Below are 20615 nucleotides of genomic sequence, written 5' to 3' on the forward strand. Positions count from 1 at the left end.
TTTTAAATCATTTCATTCTGTTTTTCCCAAATACCGTCAAAACTCAGATTTCCTTACGTCCCTCTTCTTTGTTTTGCAGATGCAATCTCTATGCCTTCTCAAGGTCTTTAATTTATTGCAATCCTTTAAATCTTGCTTTGCGCCTTGACTTTTGCCCTTCTCTCAAATTTTCTGGGATTGCTTTGATGTAAATGCTCTATTGCTGAGACAACATTTACCTTTGTCATTCCTCATGGTATTCATACGAGCTAACATCAGGATTTCAGGCAGGATCATTATCGTTATCTGCAAAGACAGCTGGAGGTCCTGCCCTACTCCACTTCCGCCAGAAGAGCAAGAGGCCAAGAATTTCAGAGCTGAAATCGTTTTGGATGATTTATTCCATCAACAGACATGTTTGTGAAAGATTAAGGCCAGGTTGCTCAACATTTTACTTAAGATATATTCTTGCTATATCCCATGAAAACAAAACCATTTTTCTTGGTAAACAAATTAAAACGAGCCTAAAGTCCCATTCCTTATTTCTTGTAGCAAAGCACACCAACTCTTTGTTTAATTTTGTTCAAGTCTCTAAACCGTATACTAAAAATGTTGACTAAGAGTAAGAAAATAATAACAAACATTCAAAATTTGGTGTAATTTCTTTCCCAGATTTGGGTCAGATGAACTGAAACTTCAATTCCTCGTACCTACCATTGCTGGGGACATGGTAGCCTGTTTGGGAATCAGTGAAATTGGAGCTGGATCTGATGTTGCAAGTACATAAGATATATTTATGAGTAAAATAATTATGAAAGCTAAATCTGTACAAACAATTCGATAAGTTATTTTAAGGCATTGTAGAATAAGGGCTAAATTTAATATTTTGAAATTTAATAATGCTGGTGAGTAACATTTGAAACTCTACCAAGCACATCAATTTCCAAAATCGGGCTTAGTAGCACATCAGGGGATGAATTTTATAGCACCCTGCTGAGCTTGTCTTTGGCGGGGGGGAAGGAGACATGTAAAATATGATGGGTGTTTAGCCCACTGCTTTCCTGCTCAACCCTGACCCTGTGCCCATAATAAAGTAGGTGGCCAGGTACTGAAATCAGCAACCTGCCTGCCATTTTGAAAAAAATTCATTTACAAGCAATTGAACTTGTTAATAAGCCCAGTTGACCCAGATATTACGCCTTCCTCTCCATAATGTGTTGGCATGGGCGGGCGGATGAGAATGGGAAGTCCATTTTTCACCATCTGAGATGAAAAAGCTGGAAGGAAGGGGTGATGCACCTTTTGGGGTGCCCTGTGCACCTCAGGGCACCTGTCCTTTTGTACTAGCCTGCAAAGCCTGTCCTTACGCCCCCCCCCTCACAGGGTGCCTGATCGCTTCCCGCCCTAAAAGCCTCTGACTTACCTTCGTCCAGGATCCATTGTTCTTTTCCCAGGGCCTGCTTGCAGTCCCAGCGGTGCCACTATTGAGTTCTGGCACTGCTAGGACTGCTAGAGCTACCAACCAATCAGATTGGCCAGCAGCTGTTGAGGGCAGGACTTCCTTCTTTTGAGATGTGGAAGTCCCTCTCTCTGCTCGCCAAGGCCACTTGCAGGGTGTTATTGCTGTGGGGTGACCTTTTTTTTAAAGTCAATGAATTGGAAATTGACTTTTGTAATTGGGGGAGGAGGGTGCATAAGCAATACATTCCCCTCCCCCTGGTTAAATTCAATCCCAGAACTCACAGCACAATAAACACTCGTATTTGTAAGGTTACTTTTGAGTTCCCAGAATTAGTAATTGCTTTATTTCTCAATGAGAGGCAGTTACTAACTTTGATGCAGTGTTTTCCAATAGTGATTGCACTGAATATAATGTCAGTCTTCAAATACGGATGTTCACCTGGCTTCAAGTAGGTTTCACAGAATCACACAGTGCAGAAGAGGCCCATCAAGTCTGCACCAACACGTGAGAAACACCTGACCTACCTACCTAATCCCACTTACCAGCACTTGGCCCATAGCCTTGAATGTTATGACATGCCAAGTGCTCATCCAGGTACTTTTTAAAGGATGTGAGGCAACCCGCCTCCACCACCCTTCCAGGCAGTGCATTCCAGGCCGTCAACACCCTCTGGGTAAAAAAAGTTTTTCGTCACATCCCCCCTAAACCTCCTGCCCCTCACCTTGAACTTATGCCCCCCTGTGACTGACCCTTCAACTAAGGGGAACAGCTGCTCCCTATCCACCCTGCCCATGCCCCTCATAATCTTGTACACCTTGATCAGGTCGCCCCTCAGTCTTCTCTGCTCCAACGAAAACAACCCAAGTCTATCCAGCCTATCTTCATAACTTAAATGTTTTATCCCAGGCAACATCCTGGTGATTCTCCTCTGCACCCCCTCCAGTGCAATTACATCCTTCCTATAATGTGGCGACCAGAACTGCACACAGTACTCCAGCTATGGCCTCACCAAGGTTCTATATAACTCCAACATGACCTCCCTACTTTTGTAATCTATGCCTCGATTGATAAAGGCAAGTGTCCTATATGCCTTTTTCACCACCCCACTAACATGTCCCTCTGCCTTCAGAGATCTATGGACACACATGCCAAGGTCCCTTTGTTCCTCAGAACTTCCTAGTGTCATGCCATTCATTGAATACTTCCTTGTCAAATTACTCCTTTTAAAGTGTATCACCTCTCACTTTTCAGGGTTAAATTCCATCTGCCACTTATCTGCCCATTTGACCATCCTGTCTATATCTTCCTGTAGCCCAAGACACTCAACCTCACTGTTAACCACCCGGCCAATCTTTGTGTCATCCACAAACTTACTAATCCTAACCCCCACATAGTCTTCTATGTCGTTTATATAAATGACAAATAAAGAGGACCCAGCACAGGTCCCTGTGGTACACCACTGGACACTGGCTTCCAGTCACTAAAGCAGGTATAAAATAAAAGCAAAATATTGCTGATTCTGGAAATCTGAAATAAAAACAGAAAGTGCTGGAAAATCTCAGCAGGTCTAGCAGCATCTCTGAAGAGAGAAACTGAGCTGACATTTTGAGTCCGTATGACTCTTGGATTCGTCGTCTTCATCTTCATGTTCATTTTCGTGGGCAGAATTTTACGTCCCGTGGGCAGGCGTGCGGCCGACCCGATTGGGGGTAAAATTGTGTGCAATGACATCAGGCGAGCATCCCGAAGTCATTGCGCGATATTTCGGTCGGCAGGCACGCGTGAGAGTCAGCAGTGTGTCTGCCAACAATTAAGTGGCCTATTAAGGCTATTAAACCAGAAAATAATTTGTGTTTTTTGCTGCCCGCCTAACCTTACAGTTGGCGGGTGGGCAAGTGGGCCAGACGGCCTTTGCATGTTTTAAGAAACCTCATGCATGGGCGGGATGAGGTTTCTGACAGTAATTCTTTTTTTAATTTTAAATGTTTTTAATATTTTCCTGTTCATGTGGCTGAGTCACATGTGGGGCCATGTTTCCCTTATTTTTAAAATCTTTGTTTTCCATTGTAAAATTCTTCAGCTCCCTAAGGCTGTTCTGTGCTTTCAGGGGGCTTTCAGTGCATGCTCCCCCACGCATGTGTAGACTTTAGCACTCACGCTCCTCCCGCCCCCACCACAGTAGTGTGTTTCACGCTGGCTGGCCCGCCCGCCATGTCCACCCGACGAAGGGAAAATCCTGCCCTATATGTCCAAAAGAGAGTTGGGATCAGGCAATACAAAATATGAACATTGTAAAAAAAAAAAAATTAAATTTAAGTAAGGAAAAAGAGATAATCAAGGCAGGATAGGCAGAAAAAAAAATAAAGTTAAAAGACTTCATTATGGACCTCGGAGAAGTACTTCTGCTTTTTCTGACCCCTGAAAGAAACTATGAAAAAGTTTAAAAATTAAACTTAGCTGAGCCTCTCCTGGCTATGCTACAACTTATGTCAGATTTCACGGTCAGGTCAGCCACAGGTGTGTATCTTGCATAGCTTGAGATTAAAAATAGTGTTAAGATCCTAATTGTGTCATAGAGCCCTGACTTTTACATAGGCAAGTGTGGGAGCTCATTATTTGATTGATACCTTTCCCAAAGCCAAAATCAATGCCATTGGAATGGTGACTAGCCTGAATGCTTCAGGAATGTAGCAAAAAGCACGTGACTACTATTTTAAGCACTTGCCTGCCCCATTCCTGCTGGGCAGGAAAAGTTAAGATTGGCCCTTCAAATTTTTTGAGACAAGAAAATAAGAAAGATCAATAAAGTAGAAAAAAGTAAAACATAAGATAGATAGATAAAAACAAAAAACTGCGGATGCTGGAAATCCAAAACAAAAACAGAATTACCTGGAAAACCTCAGCAGGTCTGGCAACATCAGCGGAGAAGAAAAGAGTTGAGGTTTCGAGTCCTCATGACCCTTCAACAGAACTGAGTGAATCTTAGGAAAGGGGTGAAATATAAGCTGGTTTAAGTTGGTGGGGGGAAAGAGAAGTGGCGGGGGGTTGTTGTGGTTGTAGGGACAAGCAAGCAGTGATAGGAGCAGATAATCAAAAGATGTCACAGACAAAAGAACACAGAGGCGTTGAAGGTGGTGATATTATCTAAACGAATGTGCTAATTAAGAATGGATGGTAGGGCACTCAAGGTACAGCTCTAGTGGGGGTGGGGTGGAAAGGCTAGCAGGGCATAAAAGATTTAAAAATAATGGAAATAGGTGGGAAAAGAAAAATCTATATAAATTATTGGAAAAAAACAAAAGGAAGGGGGAAGAAACAGAAAGGGGGTGGGGATGGAGGAGGGAGTTCAAGACCTAAAGTTGTTGAATTCAGTATTCAGTCCAGAAGGCTGTAAAGTGCCTAGTTGGAAGATGAGGTGCGGTTCCTCCAGTTTGCGTTGGGCTTCACTGGAACAATGCAGCAAGCCAAGGACAGACATGTGGGCAAGAGAGCAGGGTGGAGTGTTAAAATGGCAAGCGACAGGGAGGTTTGGGTCATTCTTGCGGACAAACCGCAGGTGTTCTGCAAAGTGGTCGCCCAGTTTACGTTTGGTCTCTCCAATGTAGAGGAGAGACCCCACCACCCCCCCACCCCCCCAGCCACCCACACCTTAAACCAGCTTATATTTTACCCGTTTCCTAAGATTCACTCAGTTCTGTTGAAGGGTCATGAGGACTCGAAACGTCAACACTTTTCTTCTCCGCCGATGCTGCCAGACCTGATAAGATAGATAGAAATGGGAATGAAGAAACATTGGGATTAAAACAGGGCAAATGGAATTGTTTACTTTTAATTCTTCTGCAGAATGTTGGTGTCCCTGGCTACTTTAGCATTTATTGCCCATAACTAATTGCTCTTGAGAAGGTGTTCAATTTAAAACATATTTTGGTTTTAAAAGTGTAATATAATAGCAATAAACCTGCTCTTGATATCACAGTAGATTTACTACTGTAATATTGGTGCTCGGTTCAGTTTCACAGTACATCAGGTGAAAATAAACATTATTTGTTGGACTAGTGAGATAAGAACTTCTTAGGTTTCCCCCCACTCCAACCACCATCATAAATGCAGAGAAATACAATCTAATTGTATATAAATCAGCATTAATCATGACAAGCAGATATTTTTCTTGCCAGATTTAATGTACATTTTTTATTTTAATAAGCTAATAGCTTCATATATCCCTTTACAATACAAAGTTGGACAAGTAATTAACAGTTTTGCTGTCAAATCTAGAATTTTTAGAGAGCTACCTGTTGAGATCTGGCTGGAATGTTTCTTTCAATCAGAAAGAAAAGGTTAAAACACAAAAGAACGTTTTGAATCTCAAGAGTTTTGATCATTATGCTTCATGGGTCTTATTATCTTTTATATCTTGAAAATGGTTCATCTTTGCAGACATAAAGACCAAAGCTGTCAAGAATGGAGATGACTACATAATAAATGGAGAGAAAATGTGGATAACTAATGGTTGTCAAGCTGATTGGATGTGTCTTTTAGCAAACACTGATGATGGGTCTGTTCACAAAAGCAAGTCTCTCATATGTCTGCCCATGAAATTACCAGGTAAGAATTAGAGTGAACACAAAACATAGGCTGACCTGAGAGGTTTGTGGAAGATCCTACTGTCATATCTGCTAACAAATAAATAGACATCAGAAGAAATCTGTGAAGCATTAGACTCCCATATATTCAGTGTGAATTCAGCCTCTCAATTCTCCATAATTGCTGAATTTTGATAGATTTCAACCATCTACTATAAATTAAAGGGAGTATGTGAAATCAGTTTAATTGAAGACCCATTATAGCCACTTGAAGTGCCTGTCATTCCTGTAGATGGCACTCTATAGGGAATTTCAATGTAATAAAACGCGACATACTGTGTGATATCCCACAGCTGTTATTTTATAGTGAAAATAAATTATTCTGACAAGTCATAAATCATTCATTTTTCATCTAATTTTCCTCAACAACTGAAATTTCTCACTTAAAATAAATAAGTCCAAAAATGACACATTCCATGATGTTAGTAAATGTATCCGCTGAATTATATTTTAATGTCTTCACTGAAGTTTTTACTTGAAGGCTTCACCCTCTCCCAAGGTCTGGACTTGGGCTTGATATTTTTGCCCAAAGTTGTAAAGTTGTGATCTAAATTTGGGTTTTACAGTTAAAGTGTGGACACTGTACCTAATTTCCCAGGATGCATCAGTCAAACTGCACTGCTGGAACATTGCTCCTCCTTTCTAGCTTTCAACTTTTGCAGCTTTTGTGTGTTCTGTAAATTTGGGAAATACATGTGATGAAGGCAAGAGACTGCGGGCAGAGAAAGAACAAGAGAAGGGTAGGAAAAGGCGGAAGCCTTGTTAGTTCAATTTTTAAAAAATATTGCATTTTGAAGCTAACCGTTCACCACTATGTTTTGACAGGAAATGTGATTGTGAATTCCTTATAGCAATGAGACAGGGGGAAAGATAAACAGTTTTTTTTCCTCGTTTTTTAATCTGATTTATTAAAAAATAAGTAAATTGAGCCAACACTGCTCCTTTAAAGGAACCAGATAGGAAACAAAAGGAATAAGTGAGGTGAGGTGGAAAATAGGGGTACAGTGAGGGATGGGCTATGGCCTTTTGCCACCCATACTGGAGAAGGTAAGTGAGGTAGCGGTGGATTGGTTGATTCTTTAGGGTGAGATGAATGACTGTAGAGCAAGGATGAGGGGAAGATACAAAGCTTAATTAAGTGGTTCAATGAAAAGGGATTGGAATTGGAATAGTGATGAGAATGTGATGATAATAGGAAGGGCAGGCGATGGTAGAAAGGTAAAGAGATAGGGATGCAAATGATAAGAAAGATGGGAGGAGGCCTGAGTTATTAGAGTAAAGAAGGCATGTCTACAAGGGCCATGTTTTCCCCCACAACCCCACTTCAAATGCAGCCTGAAACCATTGGTGGCTCCTTTTCCTGTCACATCATTCAGTACCACTCACTGCCTGTGAGTGGCCAGAGAATTGAGTGAGTTCCTTGTTGTTCACAAAGTTCCATGGGATTTTTATGTCTAACTGAACAGGCATTTGAGCCTTATATACCTTCAAAAGACAGCAGCATCTCTCAGTGCTGCACCAAAATGTCAGCCCAGATCCTGTCCTCATGTTTGTAGAGAGATTTAGAAGTCATAACCTTATTGCAGTTGACTGATGGAGAACTTTATTTCTGGTACTTTATTTCTTTTGTTTGTCTTTATGAAGGAAATATTTCTGTTGAGAATAGGAAATTTAATTCAAAGTGTTGTTAAATTTGCTAACCATATGAATTACATTTCAGGAATCCATGTGGCTAAAAAGATCGATAAGTTGGGCATGAGGTCATCAGATACAGCACAGATCTTTTTTGAAGACGTCAGGGTTCCAAGAAAATATCTCATTGGGGAAGAAGGAATGGGCTTCACTTATCAGATGTTGCAATTCCAGGAAGAGCGCATGTGGGCAGTTGCAGCAAGTGGGTAATTTATACTGTACGTGAGCCATATGTTATGTGGAAAGCAAAACACTGCTTAATCTGCTACAATGGGACTCAGTAAAACAAAACATCTAGCAACTGGAGTAAGTGCAACCCATCGTAGTGGGAAACATGGCAGCTGGCCCACTTAATCAAGGGAGAGGCTGCACATCAGTCCCTCCACGGCAGGAAAACCTCCCGCAATTAAGTTGGAGGAAGGAACAGGCCCATGAGGGAAACTTGCCTGCTCGCAGCAAATTGTCAATTAGGCATGTTATTGAGCCAGTTAACACCAATTATCCTTGAGCCCACCAGATTTTAGCAGTAGCTCAGGGATTACATACAAGTGGCACAGCTTTCTGTGTCTCCAGAATGCTGCTGCCTGCAGCCTTCCAGTGTGGGGTCCCCCTTTCAAAAGCACTTAGTGCCAGATCAAGGGACCCAGCACTGGGCCGGAGGGTGGTCTCTGAAAGCCTCATGCCTTTGCCCCCAAGCCTCCTCCACCAACAACACCGATCCTGCCCTCATTTACCTATGGCCTAGTTTCCTTTGTGATCCTAGACCCTTCCCTGGGTACATTACCGGCAATAGCTACTGCTTCCAATGGCGCTGCTCCTGGTTGGCTGGCAGCTCTCAGCAGGTGGAATCCTAGGGAAGGTCCACACTGGCCGGTTAAGTGCCTGAATCTGGTTGGGTCTTCCACTCATAAGCAACGGACACTTCCCACCGATTCTCCAACTGGTGGGCTGATCCTTGTCAATCAAATTAAATTCCACCCCAGGAGTTCAGTATATAGCTATTGAGCCTGTTTCAGAGCAATAAAAGAACAGAGTAACAAATTGCTGGAGGACGCTGCAGTTGAAGAAAAGTGGAACATCTTTAAAAACATACCATTCAGCTTGCAAAACAAATTTGTTCCTAAATGCAGTAAGTCTCTTGCTGATCAGGTACGAACCTTGATGAATTAACGTAATAGTCAAAAGTAAAATAATAAAGAAAACACCTGTGACAGATCTTCCAAGGAGCAAAAGAATGAAAGGACTTGTATTTAGAGAATGCCTTTCACAACCTCAGGACATTCCACAGCACTTATGATGTTAGAGATTGAATTACATTGTCTTTGTGATGAGGAGGATGTGAACTTAGAAGGTCAGTAGATGTTGAATCGAACACAAGGGTATCAATCAGTCTGGTTCATTCTTTGACATTAGCCAGGAGAGGGTTAGAATTGGTAGTAAGGTACAGAGTTTGTGGCAAGAACAATGGCTTCATTCTTCCCAATGTTTATCTGGAAAATTGTGGTTCATCCAAGACTGGATGTTGGTCAAGCAGCCTGACATAGAGGCATTGGAGGGGTAGAGATAGGTAGAGCTGGATGTTGTCAGCGTATATGGCTGTAGATGATGTTCCAAAGAAGAACATGTGGATGAAGAAGAAGTGGGAACCAACGATAGATCCTTGGGGGACTCTAGAGGTGTCGGGCCTGTACAGAAGCCGTTGCAGGAGATGCTCTGGCTATGATTGAATAGGAAAGTGGAACCAAGTAAAGACAGTCCTATTGAGCTGGACAAAAGGGAGTGACATTGCAGGATAATGGAATGGTGAACCAAAGACTGCAGAAAAGTTGTGGACAGATGATGTGTTAAAATAAACAAATATTACCCGAACAGCATTTAACAAACATTATCCTCTTACATGCTTATAAATCTGTCAAAATAAACAAACTCACCTTTCCCTTGGCAACTTTGTCAACAAACTTTGCTGAGCGGAATCTAATAGAGCTATTGAACACAGCTGGAAGCTCAGCTATTTATCAAAGCTCTGAAACAGCTAACAGATGGCTGAAATTCAATACTTTACTGAAAGCTCACCCACCTCCCAAAGCTTTGAAATAGCCAAACAGATGGCTGAGTTGAATTACAAGGAAAAGGTTAAAGCATTGAGGAAACTTTACATAATCTGATCTGGATTTCAGGAGTATGATATGGAATAGCGCTTTATCAAGTTGATAATGCACTCTTTAATACATCTGAAAACTTTTCCACTTTCACAGTGCTATTCTTTCCCTTGACAGCTTGTTAGTTGTTAGAAGTAACAACCTGGCAACCACATTATTTAATGATCACTTACCTTTTCAAACAAAACACAATGATCAATGACTGTAGTAAAAACAGGCATAATTTGTGCTGCAATGTTTCATTATGACATGTGGAGTAGGCAACACCTTTTGTACTTGGCTTTCATACAGTTCCTGCCTCCAAACCATAATCATGACATCTCTGCTGGTGCGATTCATGTCACCTACCAAAGCCCAGCCTTCGCCATCAAAATTGTGGAAATTTTGAAATGGCCGCATCCACTATAGTGTAGGTAATGTTGGGACAGCAGAATGCAACCCTGTTATCCGCACTGATGTAAAGCACTGACACTGTGAATGGAGGGATTGGAATCCTGGGTTCAGATTCTGCCTGCCATTTTAAACTATGCTTACCGTGCTTTGGTCCCACATCAGAATGGGTAAATCTGGCCTCATGTTTGTGTTCCAATGTGTGACCTGTGCACAATTAACACACCACAATATTAGCAGTTGTGTAAAAATGTTATTTTTCTCTTTGCAGTTTTGGCTCCAGTGCAGAACATCATACAGGAAACAATCGAATATACACGCCAACGCAAAATTTTTGGCCAGTCAGTCTTACACAACCAGACAGTGCACTTCCGGCTTGCTGAACTTGAGACTGAGATTGAACTTGTTCGTTCTCTCCTTTATCGTTGTGTCGGTATGGTGATTTAATAACTGATATCACTTTCAAAATCAAGCATATTCATCATTTCAAGATAAGTGGAATCTGCTTCATTAGAATCTGCTGGAATGCAACCAGATACGCTGTCCATGGGAAGCAGGAATGGGAGTTCAGAGGCAGAAGGCTGCCACTGGGCACCTGCAGGATTAATCCCAGGCAGTCAGGGTGAAGGTGATTGAGGTAGGGGGAGAAGCTCAGTCATCATTGGGATCTAAGCGGCATAGTTAATGAAGAAACAAAAACAGAATTACCTGGAAAAACTCAGCAGGTCTGGCAGCATCGGCGGAGAAGAAAAGAGTTGACGTTTCGAGTCCTCATGACCCTTCGACAGAACAACAAGTTCTGTCGAAGGGTCATGAGGACTCGAAACGTCAACTCTTTTCTTCTCCGCCGATGCTGCCAGACCTGCTGAGTTTTTCAAGGTAATTCTGTTTTTGTTTTGGATTTCCAGCATCCGCAGTTTTTTTGTTTTTATCTCTATAGTTAATGAAGACCCTGTCAGCCTGTGGCTGGTGTCTTGTTCAACTAATCAAATGATCTGATTAACATCATCACCTAATAAAAGGCAGCAGAATAATGGGTTAAGTTGTTCCCTTCGTTTTATCTGCACTGCCAACTCTGTTTCCTCAGGGCAGAAGGGAGGGTTAAAATCAGGACCTATACCTCTTACATTAGTTTTTCTTTGTATAAAGTGTTGATGCTATTTTGTCATAACAGTTTCCCTTTTGTTAAAACCACTGGCTTATAAAAACTTGGAATTATTTCTCAAAGAGAATGATGGAACTTAGTTATTAATTATTGAGGAACATAGAGAAATTACTACTAGGAAAGAAATAGCACTGAAGAAATTAATGTGACTAAAAACCTAGAACCCCAGGCCTGATGACCTGCACCCTAGGATTTCAAAAGATATGGCTACAAAGGTAGTGGATGCACTGAACGGTCCCTGGAAGATAGCAAACGTAACCCTTCTATCCAAGAAAGAAGGGAGAGAGGAAACAAGGATCTGTGATCTGTAAACAAGCTAGCCCGACATCAGTAGGAGGGAAATGAAACAATCTCTTGGGACATGTTAACAGACTGCTTGAAAAATCAAATGATTGAGTGGAGTCAACACAACTATGTGAAAGAAAAATTGTACTTAACAGATCAGTTTTTTTGGGGTTGTAACTAGCAGGGTAGATATGGGGGAACAGAGGATGTAATGTATTTCAACTTTTAAAAAGTAATCGATAAGGTGCTACACAGGTTATTGCTTGAAATTAGGGCTCATGAGATTTGGGAAAATATATTAGCATAGATTGGGGCTTAGTTAATGAGCAGAAAATAGAGAGTAGGAATAAATGGGTCATTTTTCGGTTGTCCGGCTGTAACTAGTGGGACACTGCAGGAATCAGTACTTGGATCTCAGCTATTTACAATCTATATCAATGTATTGATTAGGGGACTGAGCATAATGTATCCAGATTTCTTGATGATACAAGGTTAGGGAAAGTAAATGAGAGGAGGATGCAAAGGGATATAGATGGGATAAGTGAGTGGACAAGGACATGGCATTTAGAAATAACGTGGCTAAATGTGAAACCTTGGTAGGAAAAATGGAAAAACAGAATATTTTTTAAATAGCAAGACAGGAAAATGTTGGTATTTAGAAGGATTTGATTGTTCTTGCACAAGAACCACAAAAAGTTAACTTGCAGGAACAGCAAACAATAGGAGATTAGAGTACAAGAGTAAAGAAATTTTAATTTAGAGCTTTGGGGAGACCAAGCCTGGAATGCTGTGTGAAGTTTTGATCTCCTTACCTAAGTAAGGAAGGACATACTTGTCTTAGAGGGATTGCTTTAAAGATTTGCTACACTGATTCCTGGGATGAGAGGATTGCCCGAAGGAGAGATTGAGTTAATTAAGTCTATGACCTGAATTTTTCCGGCGGTGGGTGGGCTCGGCAGGAACGGGCGGGGGCAGTTGTGGAGCCGATCGCCGCCAGCTATCGGCTCCGCGCTGCCGTTTTACGTGTGTGGGCCAATTAAGGCCTGCCCAGTGTAATACTGTAGGTCTCAGCGCTACCTGTATGGGCGGGGGAGGAGAGAGAGTTGGGGCCCATGCTCTTTCGTGCATATGCATGAAAGAGCGCTTCAATTTCTCTGAGGCACTGAGCTGCCTCAGAGAGATTGAATCGATATTGAAATAATTAAATAAATGGAGAAAAAGTTTAATTAAACATTTCCCCTCGTGACTGTGTCACATGAGATGGGACATGTTTTTAAACCTTGGAAATTTTTAACATTTATTTAATAAAAGCTTTAGGAAACCTCGTCCAGCTTGTAGATGAGGTTTCCTTAAATACATAAAGGCTAACCTTAAGATTGGACAGGCAGTGTTAACAATTACATCCATTACTTTCTTAATAGGCCATTTAAATATCAGTGGGCGTGCAGCTGACTCCGCACACCTGCTGAATAAAATATTGCGGGACTGCGCAATGACAGGATACATGCCCGACATCATCGTGTGTCATTTTACGCATCGGTGTGTTGGGCCTGCCCCCACACGCTGACTGAAAAATCCTGCCCTATATTCCCTAGAGTTTAGAAAAATGAAAGATAATCTCTTTGAAACACATAAAATTCTCAAAGGAATTGAAGGGTAGATGTTTGGAGTTTGTTTCTCCTGGCTGGGGCTTCTAGAACATTAGGGTTACAGTCTCAGAATAAGGGGTTGACCATATAGGACTGAGATGAGGAGAAATTTCTTCACTCAAACAATTGTGAATCTTTAGAATTCCCTATCCCAGAGGACTGTAGATGCTGAGTTATTGAGAATATTTAAGACAGATATCAATAAGACGTTTTGGATCAGAGGCATCATGGAATATGGGGATAGTGCAGGAAGTTGATTTGAGGCAGAAGATCAGTCATGTTCATTTAAAATGGCGAGTAGTCTCGAATGACCAAATGGCCTCCTCCTACTCCTATTTCTTATGTTCTTATGCTAGTTTTGCTAGCTTTAATGATCATTTATGAGCTTAACTTTTTTTTAATGGTGATAAAGGTGTTATAACCTTCCAGATTTTACAATTTTAGATTCTTCAATTCACATATACATCTAAACTCAAGTTATTGGGATAAGCTACTTTTTAGATCCTATTAGCATTTAATATAAATATTTGCATGTTTTTTATTGAATTTCTTTATTGTTTTTTTGATAATTCTTGCATATTAAATGAAAAAAAGATTTGTTTTGGAAGTTTGCCACACAATTAAGGTCAGATGTTTGAATTGTTTGTATACATGATTGTAACATGGAGACTAAACATTTCCTAATATAATTTGTCAAAATAAATCTCAAAATTGCTGCTGGTCACATCTACATGGCATGACATCACTATTTTTCAAATCAATTTAACTTGACCCAGGGAACCTTTCTGTCACTGTCAGCCAACACACATTGGAGTTTGTCCAAGGCAGTAGTATTTCAGGGGGTTGAGGTGATATTATTGAACCAAGCATTACCTCGTAGTTTATGTTGTCATGTGAAACCCCTCGCCACCAACCACCACCTCGCCCCCAACCCCACTACCACCAAATGTGATACTGCCTTCTAACAGTTAACTTTGTGTCATGCTGTATTCATACAAGATTTATTTTATAGTTATAATTAAATTTATCTCTTCTACATTCAGCACAGTATATTCAAGGAAATGATACAACAAAATTAGCCTCAATGGCAAAATTGAAGGCAGCCCGCCTGGTTCGTGAGGTTACTGACAGCTGTCTCCAGTTCTGGGGAGGAATGGGTTTTACTAATGAGGTGCTAGTCAGCAGACTGTACAGGTGAGTAAAATGAAAGTACACATATATGAACTGTGTTTAACTGCAAATATGGTTTCTTCAGGTTTTAAAAGCAACGCATAATGTATGTGATCTCCATTAAACCTGTAATCCAGAAAAATAGATATTCAACAGTAATAGGTTGTGAAGTATATAAATTACCATCTATATAAGGTTAAATAAGGTTTCTAACCATATCATTTGACAATGAATTGTTTATAGGGGAGATTTTCCTGGGCTGTGTTGGTGCAGTAAATAAATGAACATCAGGCAGATCATAGCACATGCTTCTTGAGGAAGCCACCCAATTTTCCTTTCATTATGGAAAGAACATTGGATGAGTTCCTTTACAGATGTGCCCTTGACCCATTGGATTTTCCAATAATCACTGTGGCCAAATGATCCAGTGCAGACACCCAGAAAATATTTCCTTGTCTTAAAATGCCAACTAATGCTTTCTCAAGTTTGTTCATATAATGAATTAATAGTAGATCTAATAAAATTCAGGTGTCTCATTGACTCAAGCACACAAAACCTAGAAGGTTCCGTGTTTGATCACTGTTTTGTGTTGATGTAGCAGATCTCAGCTGGCACTGAGAGAACTTTAGCTGCCTTCAGTGTCCCTGGGGTTAAGAAAGAGAAAATTGGTCAGAATTTCTGTTCTTGATCGCTATCCAGTATTCTTTGCTTTAAGTCCTTAGAGTATTGGAATAGTTTGGCTTTGTGCTGCTGGACTTAAATCTCTTTCTGAGGCTTATTCATAAGAATTAGTTATGATAATTGCCAATTGAGAAATAACTACTTGAATGCAGTACCAGATGATGGCCAGAATCCTTTGGCATGTCACACATACTCATGAAATACTCAATGGCTTGAGAATGAGAGGATGGGAGGGGAGGAATTGCAATAGAAGAGAAAGCAGTTACTGGTGCTATTTCAGTAATTTTGGACAGCATCCTGATCAAATAGTACAAGTTTTAAAAATACACCATCAATATAGTCAAAAAAGGTTAACATCGATCATTTATTATAAAAGGAAATATTTTCTAAAGTGAAGTTTTAGGGTTTTTTCCTACAGGATTTGGATTGTGTTTGACGCTCTCTTGCCCTTGAATGCTGTTCTTTTTTGATAACTTTTTACCAAGGAGCAATATTGCTTTTTTAAAAAATAATTTGAATGTATTTTAAAGAAGATAAGCAGACCATAGAATACCTGTTATTTTATTTTAGTCAAACTGACAGAAATGGATTCTATTATTAGTGCGTTCCTTTGATTTTGCATCCACATTCGTCAGAAGTGCACAGGTATTGAAATAGCAATTACATATGAACATACAAATTAGGGGCAGGAGAGAAGGAGTAGAAAGGAGAAAAGCAGGGCAGGCAGTTACAGTAGAGTTGAAATTGCAAGGAATGCATAAAAACATAGATGGGCTGTTTTATGGTATTTGTGTTTTAATATGTTTTTGGGCTGCTCATAGAGACTGAAACTGCCATGGTTTACTTCCATTTTTCATTTTTGAATCTGAGATTACTTAAGTGTTAACTTACATATTTGAAGTGCACACTTAGTTTTAAATTGACTTCACTCATTCTCAATCTATGAACATATAGAAGGAAAGCTGGGGGCCTATGGAATCTCATGCCTGCAGAGTTAGAAGGGAGAACATTTTGATAAGTGTAACCTTTCTAATTTAAAGACCTATAATATTGGTCACAAAACCCTTTAAAAAAAAGTTGGTAGACTTCTTGTTTTGCTTAACTCCATGTTGTTTGGCATCATATGGTGAGCTGCCTTCTTGGGCTGCAGTGGTTCAAGAAGGCAGCTCAGCACCACCTTCTCAAGGGCAATTAGGGTTGGGCAATAAATGCTGGTCTCACCAGTAACATCCTACTCCATGAATGAATAAAAAAAGTTCCTCTCATTGGAAGTTACTAATTTTAAGTTTGCCACTAGTGATGGAGAAGCAGAGTTAGTAATGGTTTTATTCTCAAAATAATGAATCCTATGTGGACTGAAGGAAAAGTACAATATAATTTCTTGTGTAAACTTATACTGTTCAGCAGTTTGCTTCTTATCATAAACCTAAAACAATTTTTGATGTATAAAATTATGAAGACAGAAAAGATCCTGTAAAGGGATAATTCCAGTGGCTAAAATATTTAACAAAAAGGTAGTTCTTGTTGTTATCTTGGGCATTTTATGAATAAGCATTGTGTTTGATGCGTAGCTGAGACTGTTATACCACCTGGTACAGATTACAGAGAGGTACATAAGGAATATCATAGGAACATAGAAAATAGGAGCAGGAGTAGGCCATTTGGCTCATTGAGCCTGCTGCACCATTCAATTAGATCATGGCTGATCGTCTACCTCAACAACATTTTCCCACACTATCCCCATATATCCCTTGATATTGTTAATACCCAGAATTTTTTTTTTAAATATATCAATCAAGATACTGGCGAAAGGACACTTGTCATGACCTTATGCTGGAAAAGGCCTGCACTTTTTTGTGTGGTGACTCTTTAAGAACAAAATGTGCTGGAGAGTATTTTGAAAGAGGGTTCATTGATTTCCTGATTGTGGCATCATTTGGTTCCAAGAAATACCCATGTGACCAGGGGTTGCCATGGGGATGACCAGCTAAGAAGCAAAGGGTCAATAGAAAGCTGTTTGCAGCAGACGTGGATTTTGGTCAGTTTTTCCTGTTTGGCAGTTGAGAATATTAAGAATTGGCGCAAAGGGAGAATAGACCAGGCTCTTTCCAAATGGAACAGTTTTCTGTTTGGCAGTATTAGAACACGTCTAGGTGTTCAAGCAAGGCTCTGAGATTAGAGCAGAAACTATGCTGGAAAGGACAGAATACTGAAGACAGGAAGAATGAGGGATTGTGGATTGGAAAATACCCAATGCTGTTGTTGAAGTGGTACCAGAGCCCACCAGACTGTATAAAGGGATCAGAGAAAGAAGTCTCAGGACTCTGTGCCATCAGATCTGTCATGACCTTAATGAGAGAGGGTTTGTAGACGTGTGCCTTGTCGGTGGCAACTGTGTCTGGGAACTTCAGATGAAATGCGATTGCTGGTGAATGTGACTCAAGGGCCAAAGTAGATGGACGAGAAGTGGGAGATCCTACAAAACGAAGGCTAAGTTAGAAAGTTTGTGAGACTGCATGTGATCATTTGTACGGGAATTAATGAGCGTGCTTGTAACTACATGAGGCATATCTCTAAGATAAAAGCAAAACACTGCGGATGCTGGAAATCTGAAACCAATGCTGGAAAAACTCAGCAGGTCTAACAGCATCTGTGGAGAGAGAAAAAAAGAGTAAACGTTTCGAGTCTGTATGACTCTTAAGAGCTCTGAAGAAGAGTCATAAGGACTCGAAACATTAAATCTGTTTTTTTTTCTCTCCACAGATGCTGTTAGACCTGCTGAGTTTTTCCAGCATTGTCTGTTTTTGTTTGAGGCATATCTCTATTGTATCGATTATTTAAAGTGAAATTTACCTTTTCATTTGAAATACCCTTTGCCTATTAATTAATGTTTGAATTATTTTGACTCTAGTTGGTTTGTTACAGTAAAAGTTTTAAAAAGTGAAATCCTACCCAGTGGATTTCTTTCCATGGATATCGTGGGGATTTCTTTCTTTTTAAAAAAAAAGGTTATCGGTCTCTACGGGGATCATAACTCACTCTTGAAACATTGCTCACGTGGCTGGATATCGCAGCGTGGAATTTGCCAAATACAGTTAAAATGTAAGCATTTTTATCTCTCTATGTAAGGTGAATGAATGATTGTGTTTTCTTATTTTACCCTTGAGGGATATGAGATTGATGTCAATAGGAGGTGGTGCAGATGAAGTCATGCTGTCCATCATATGCAAGTACATGGGGACCCTTCCTGGAAAGAAATGACTGATTCAGATATCATAAAATTGATCACCAGGGACAAGAACAAAACAATGTTCTGTTGCATTAATTGCTTTTATGACATATTTGGAAAATGGTAACATACAGAAGCATACCTAGCTTTGTAGATGTCTACTGCCTAACATGTCTTTCTGTGTTATAATTATTTTGCCTTGGAGAAACCTTATTGTCAGCAGACATAAAATAACCAATCATTTGTTTAAAAGCACAGAAGAATTTTGGAAGTTGAATGATGAATGATTATTTCAATTTTTTATTTAGTACTGGTTTAATATCTGATGTAACATCACATCTAAAGAGGTGAAAAGACTGGGATTACTCTCTGTTCAAAGTACTGATACCCAGCTCCCAATATGTACCTTTCTGATTCGATACCAAGAACGAGAAACTTATGAGGAAAGACAAAAAATTATTTCCCCCTAGTACGGAACAATCTGCAGAGTTTTAACAGCTTTTTTTAAAAATTAGGAACATTTAGATAGGGTGAAGTAGAAAAGGATTGTTGCTTCTGATTGGGATTTCATCCATTTAAAATCTTCACTCAAGTAAGGGGAGACATTAAGAGAAATGTCATTAGGCAGAGAATTCTCAACTTATGAGATGCTTTGCTATAGTATGGCATAAGTAGATAAATATGTAAGCAGAGAAAAATTCAGGGCATAGAAAGAAAGGGATTAGTTTTAAATTACTCCAGGTAAGAGCCCACAAGTGACAATGGACCATTTGTCCCAATGTGCTGTAAAGCTATATGGTCATATGTTACCTATTATACAATATGTGGGATTTTGTAATCTCATTGACTTGCTGCACTTCAGGTACTCTTCAGCTTAAACTCTGTGATACATGTTCAAAAGAGCCTGGACTTGTACCAGCATGACAATATTCACTTTAGTGAGAGTTAGCAATTTAAAACACCTGACACTCAATCCAGTGTCTTCCAACCTTGGGGAAAGACACATACTACTGGTCAAGCAGCTCCAAGGCCAGACCTAGATTCAGACGGCAGTGAAAGTGAATAGAGTAATTCTGAGACACATACAACATGAAGTGGCTGAACAAGGGTGATAGTTTGGTATTGTGGATCTTTGTGAAGCTAGAAATGGCACAAGCCTCAAGTTACTAAGGGAAAGCTATGGGAAGAACCTTTTACAGAAAATGCTCACCTCAGACTTTTACACCATTTAAACTAGTTTTCTCACACCTTGGATTTTTTTGAAACTCGCTGTTCAGACATAAACATCCCGAATCTATGACTCAACTTTTATTGCCAAAGTTCTATTGAGATCTCCCATTAAATGGAATTCCAGCAGCTGGGCGAGGTGGTGACTGGGAACAATATGGCTAAAATTAAACCCATGAAATCACTGGTAAAACATTTTTTTGAGAGCAGTGGGAGCAAAAGTTTTGAAGGGTCTGTAATCAGCACTTTTGGTTACTTGCCAAAAGCTGAATGTTTGCCATTAATAGTTTAGGTTATTACTTTAAGGTCTCAGAACTGGTAACCTAACTGGCTTTATGTCTGATTTTGGTGTATCATTACACTTTATAATTTTATGTAATATTGATTGATATATGTAACATTGCACATCATCAATTATTATGTGTAAAAATGTACTAGTTGATCATCCATGATACGTTCACAAGCAAAAATTGTAAAAGAGAATAGCAGCAGTGGATGGAATCTCCACCATCCAACCAAAAGAATTATAAATATATGCATAATAAAACATTGACATTTTCCTGATCCTACTAGACAGCACCAAATAAATTCCAATTCTTGATATAAATTCAGTAAAGTTTGTTTGTTTCTTTCTTTACTTTCAAGTAGCACATAAACATAAATGAAACTATTAATTTAAAATAGTAATATGTACAATCTCTCCTTCGTGGCAAGTAAAAACTTGGTATGAATAATACGATTCTTTTGGCTTTGAACTGATTAGTTACTTTCAAAAATGATTTTTTTAAAGAAAAACGAAAAACCCCTATGCAATCTAAAACTGATTGAAAAAAACCATATCATTTATTTCACCTTCCATCTGATTTGATATTGAACTTGGTAGT

General features: G+C 39.8%; 1 protein-coding gene across 1 annotated transcript in view; it reads left to right on the plus strand.

Moving 5' to 3' along the window:
* The window catches only part of zgc:85777 (uncharacterized protein LOC405871 homolog), a 96747-nt gene extending 76405 nt beyond the window's left edge, over nt 1-20342 (plus strand). The window contains exons 4-9 of the mRNA XM_041183154.1: nt 652-758; nt 5879-6046; nt 7805-7978; nt 10597-10758; nt 14468-14618; nt 18443-20342. Of these exons, the coding sequence (XP_041039088.1) occupies nt 652-758; nt 5879-6046; nt 7805-7978; nt 10597-10758; nt 14468-14618; nt 18443-18536 (856 nt within the window). The 3' untranslated portion in view covers nt 18537-20342. The remainder of the gene's footprint in view (nt 1-651; nt 759-5878; nt 6047-7804; nt 7979-10596; nt 10759-14467; nt 14619-18442) is intronic.
* Nucleotides 20343-20615: the final 273 nt, after the last annotated feature.

This window comes from Carcharodon carcharias, chromosome 3 (genome assembly GCF_017639515.1).
Source record: "Carcharodon carcharias isolate sCarCar2 chromosome 3, sCarCar2.pri, whole genome shotgun sequence".
In the NCBI taxonomy this organism is placed as follows: Eukaryota; Metazoa; Chordata; class Chondrichthyes; order Lamniformes; family Lamnidae; genus Carcharodon; species Carcharodon carcharias.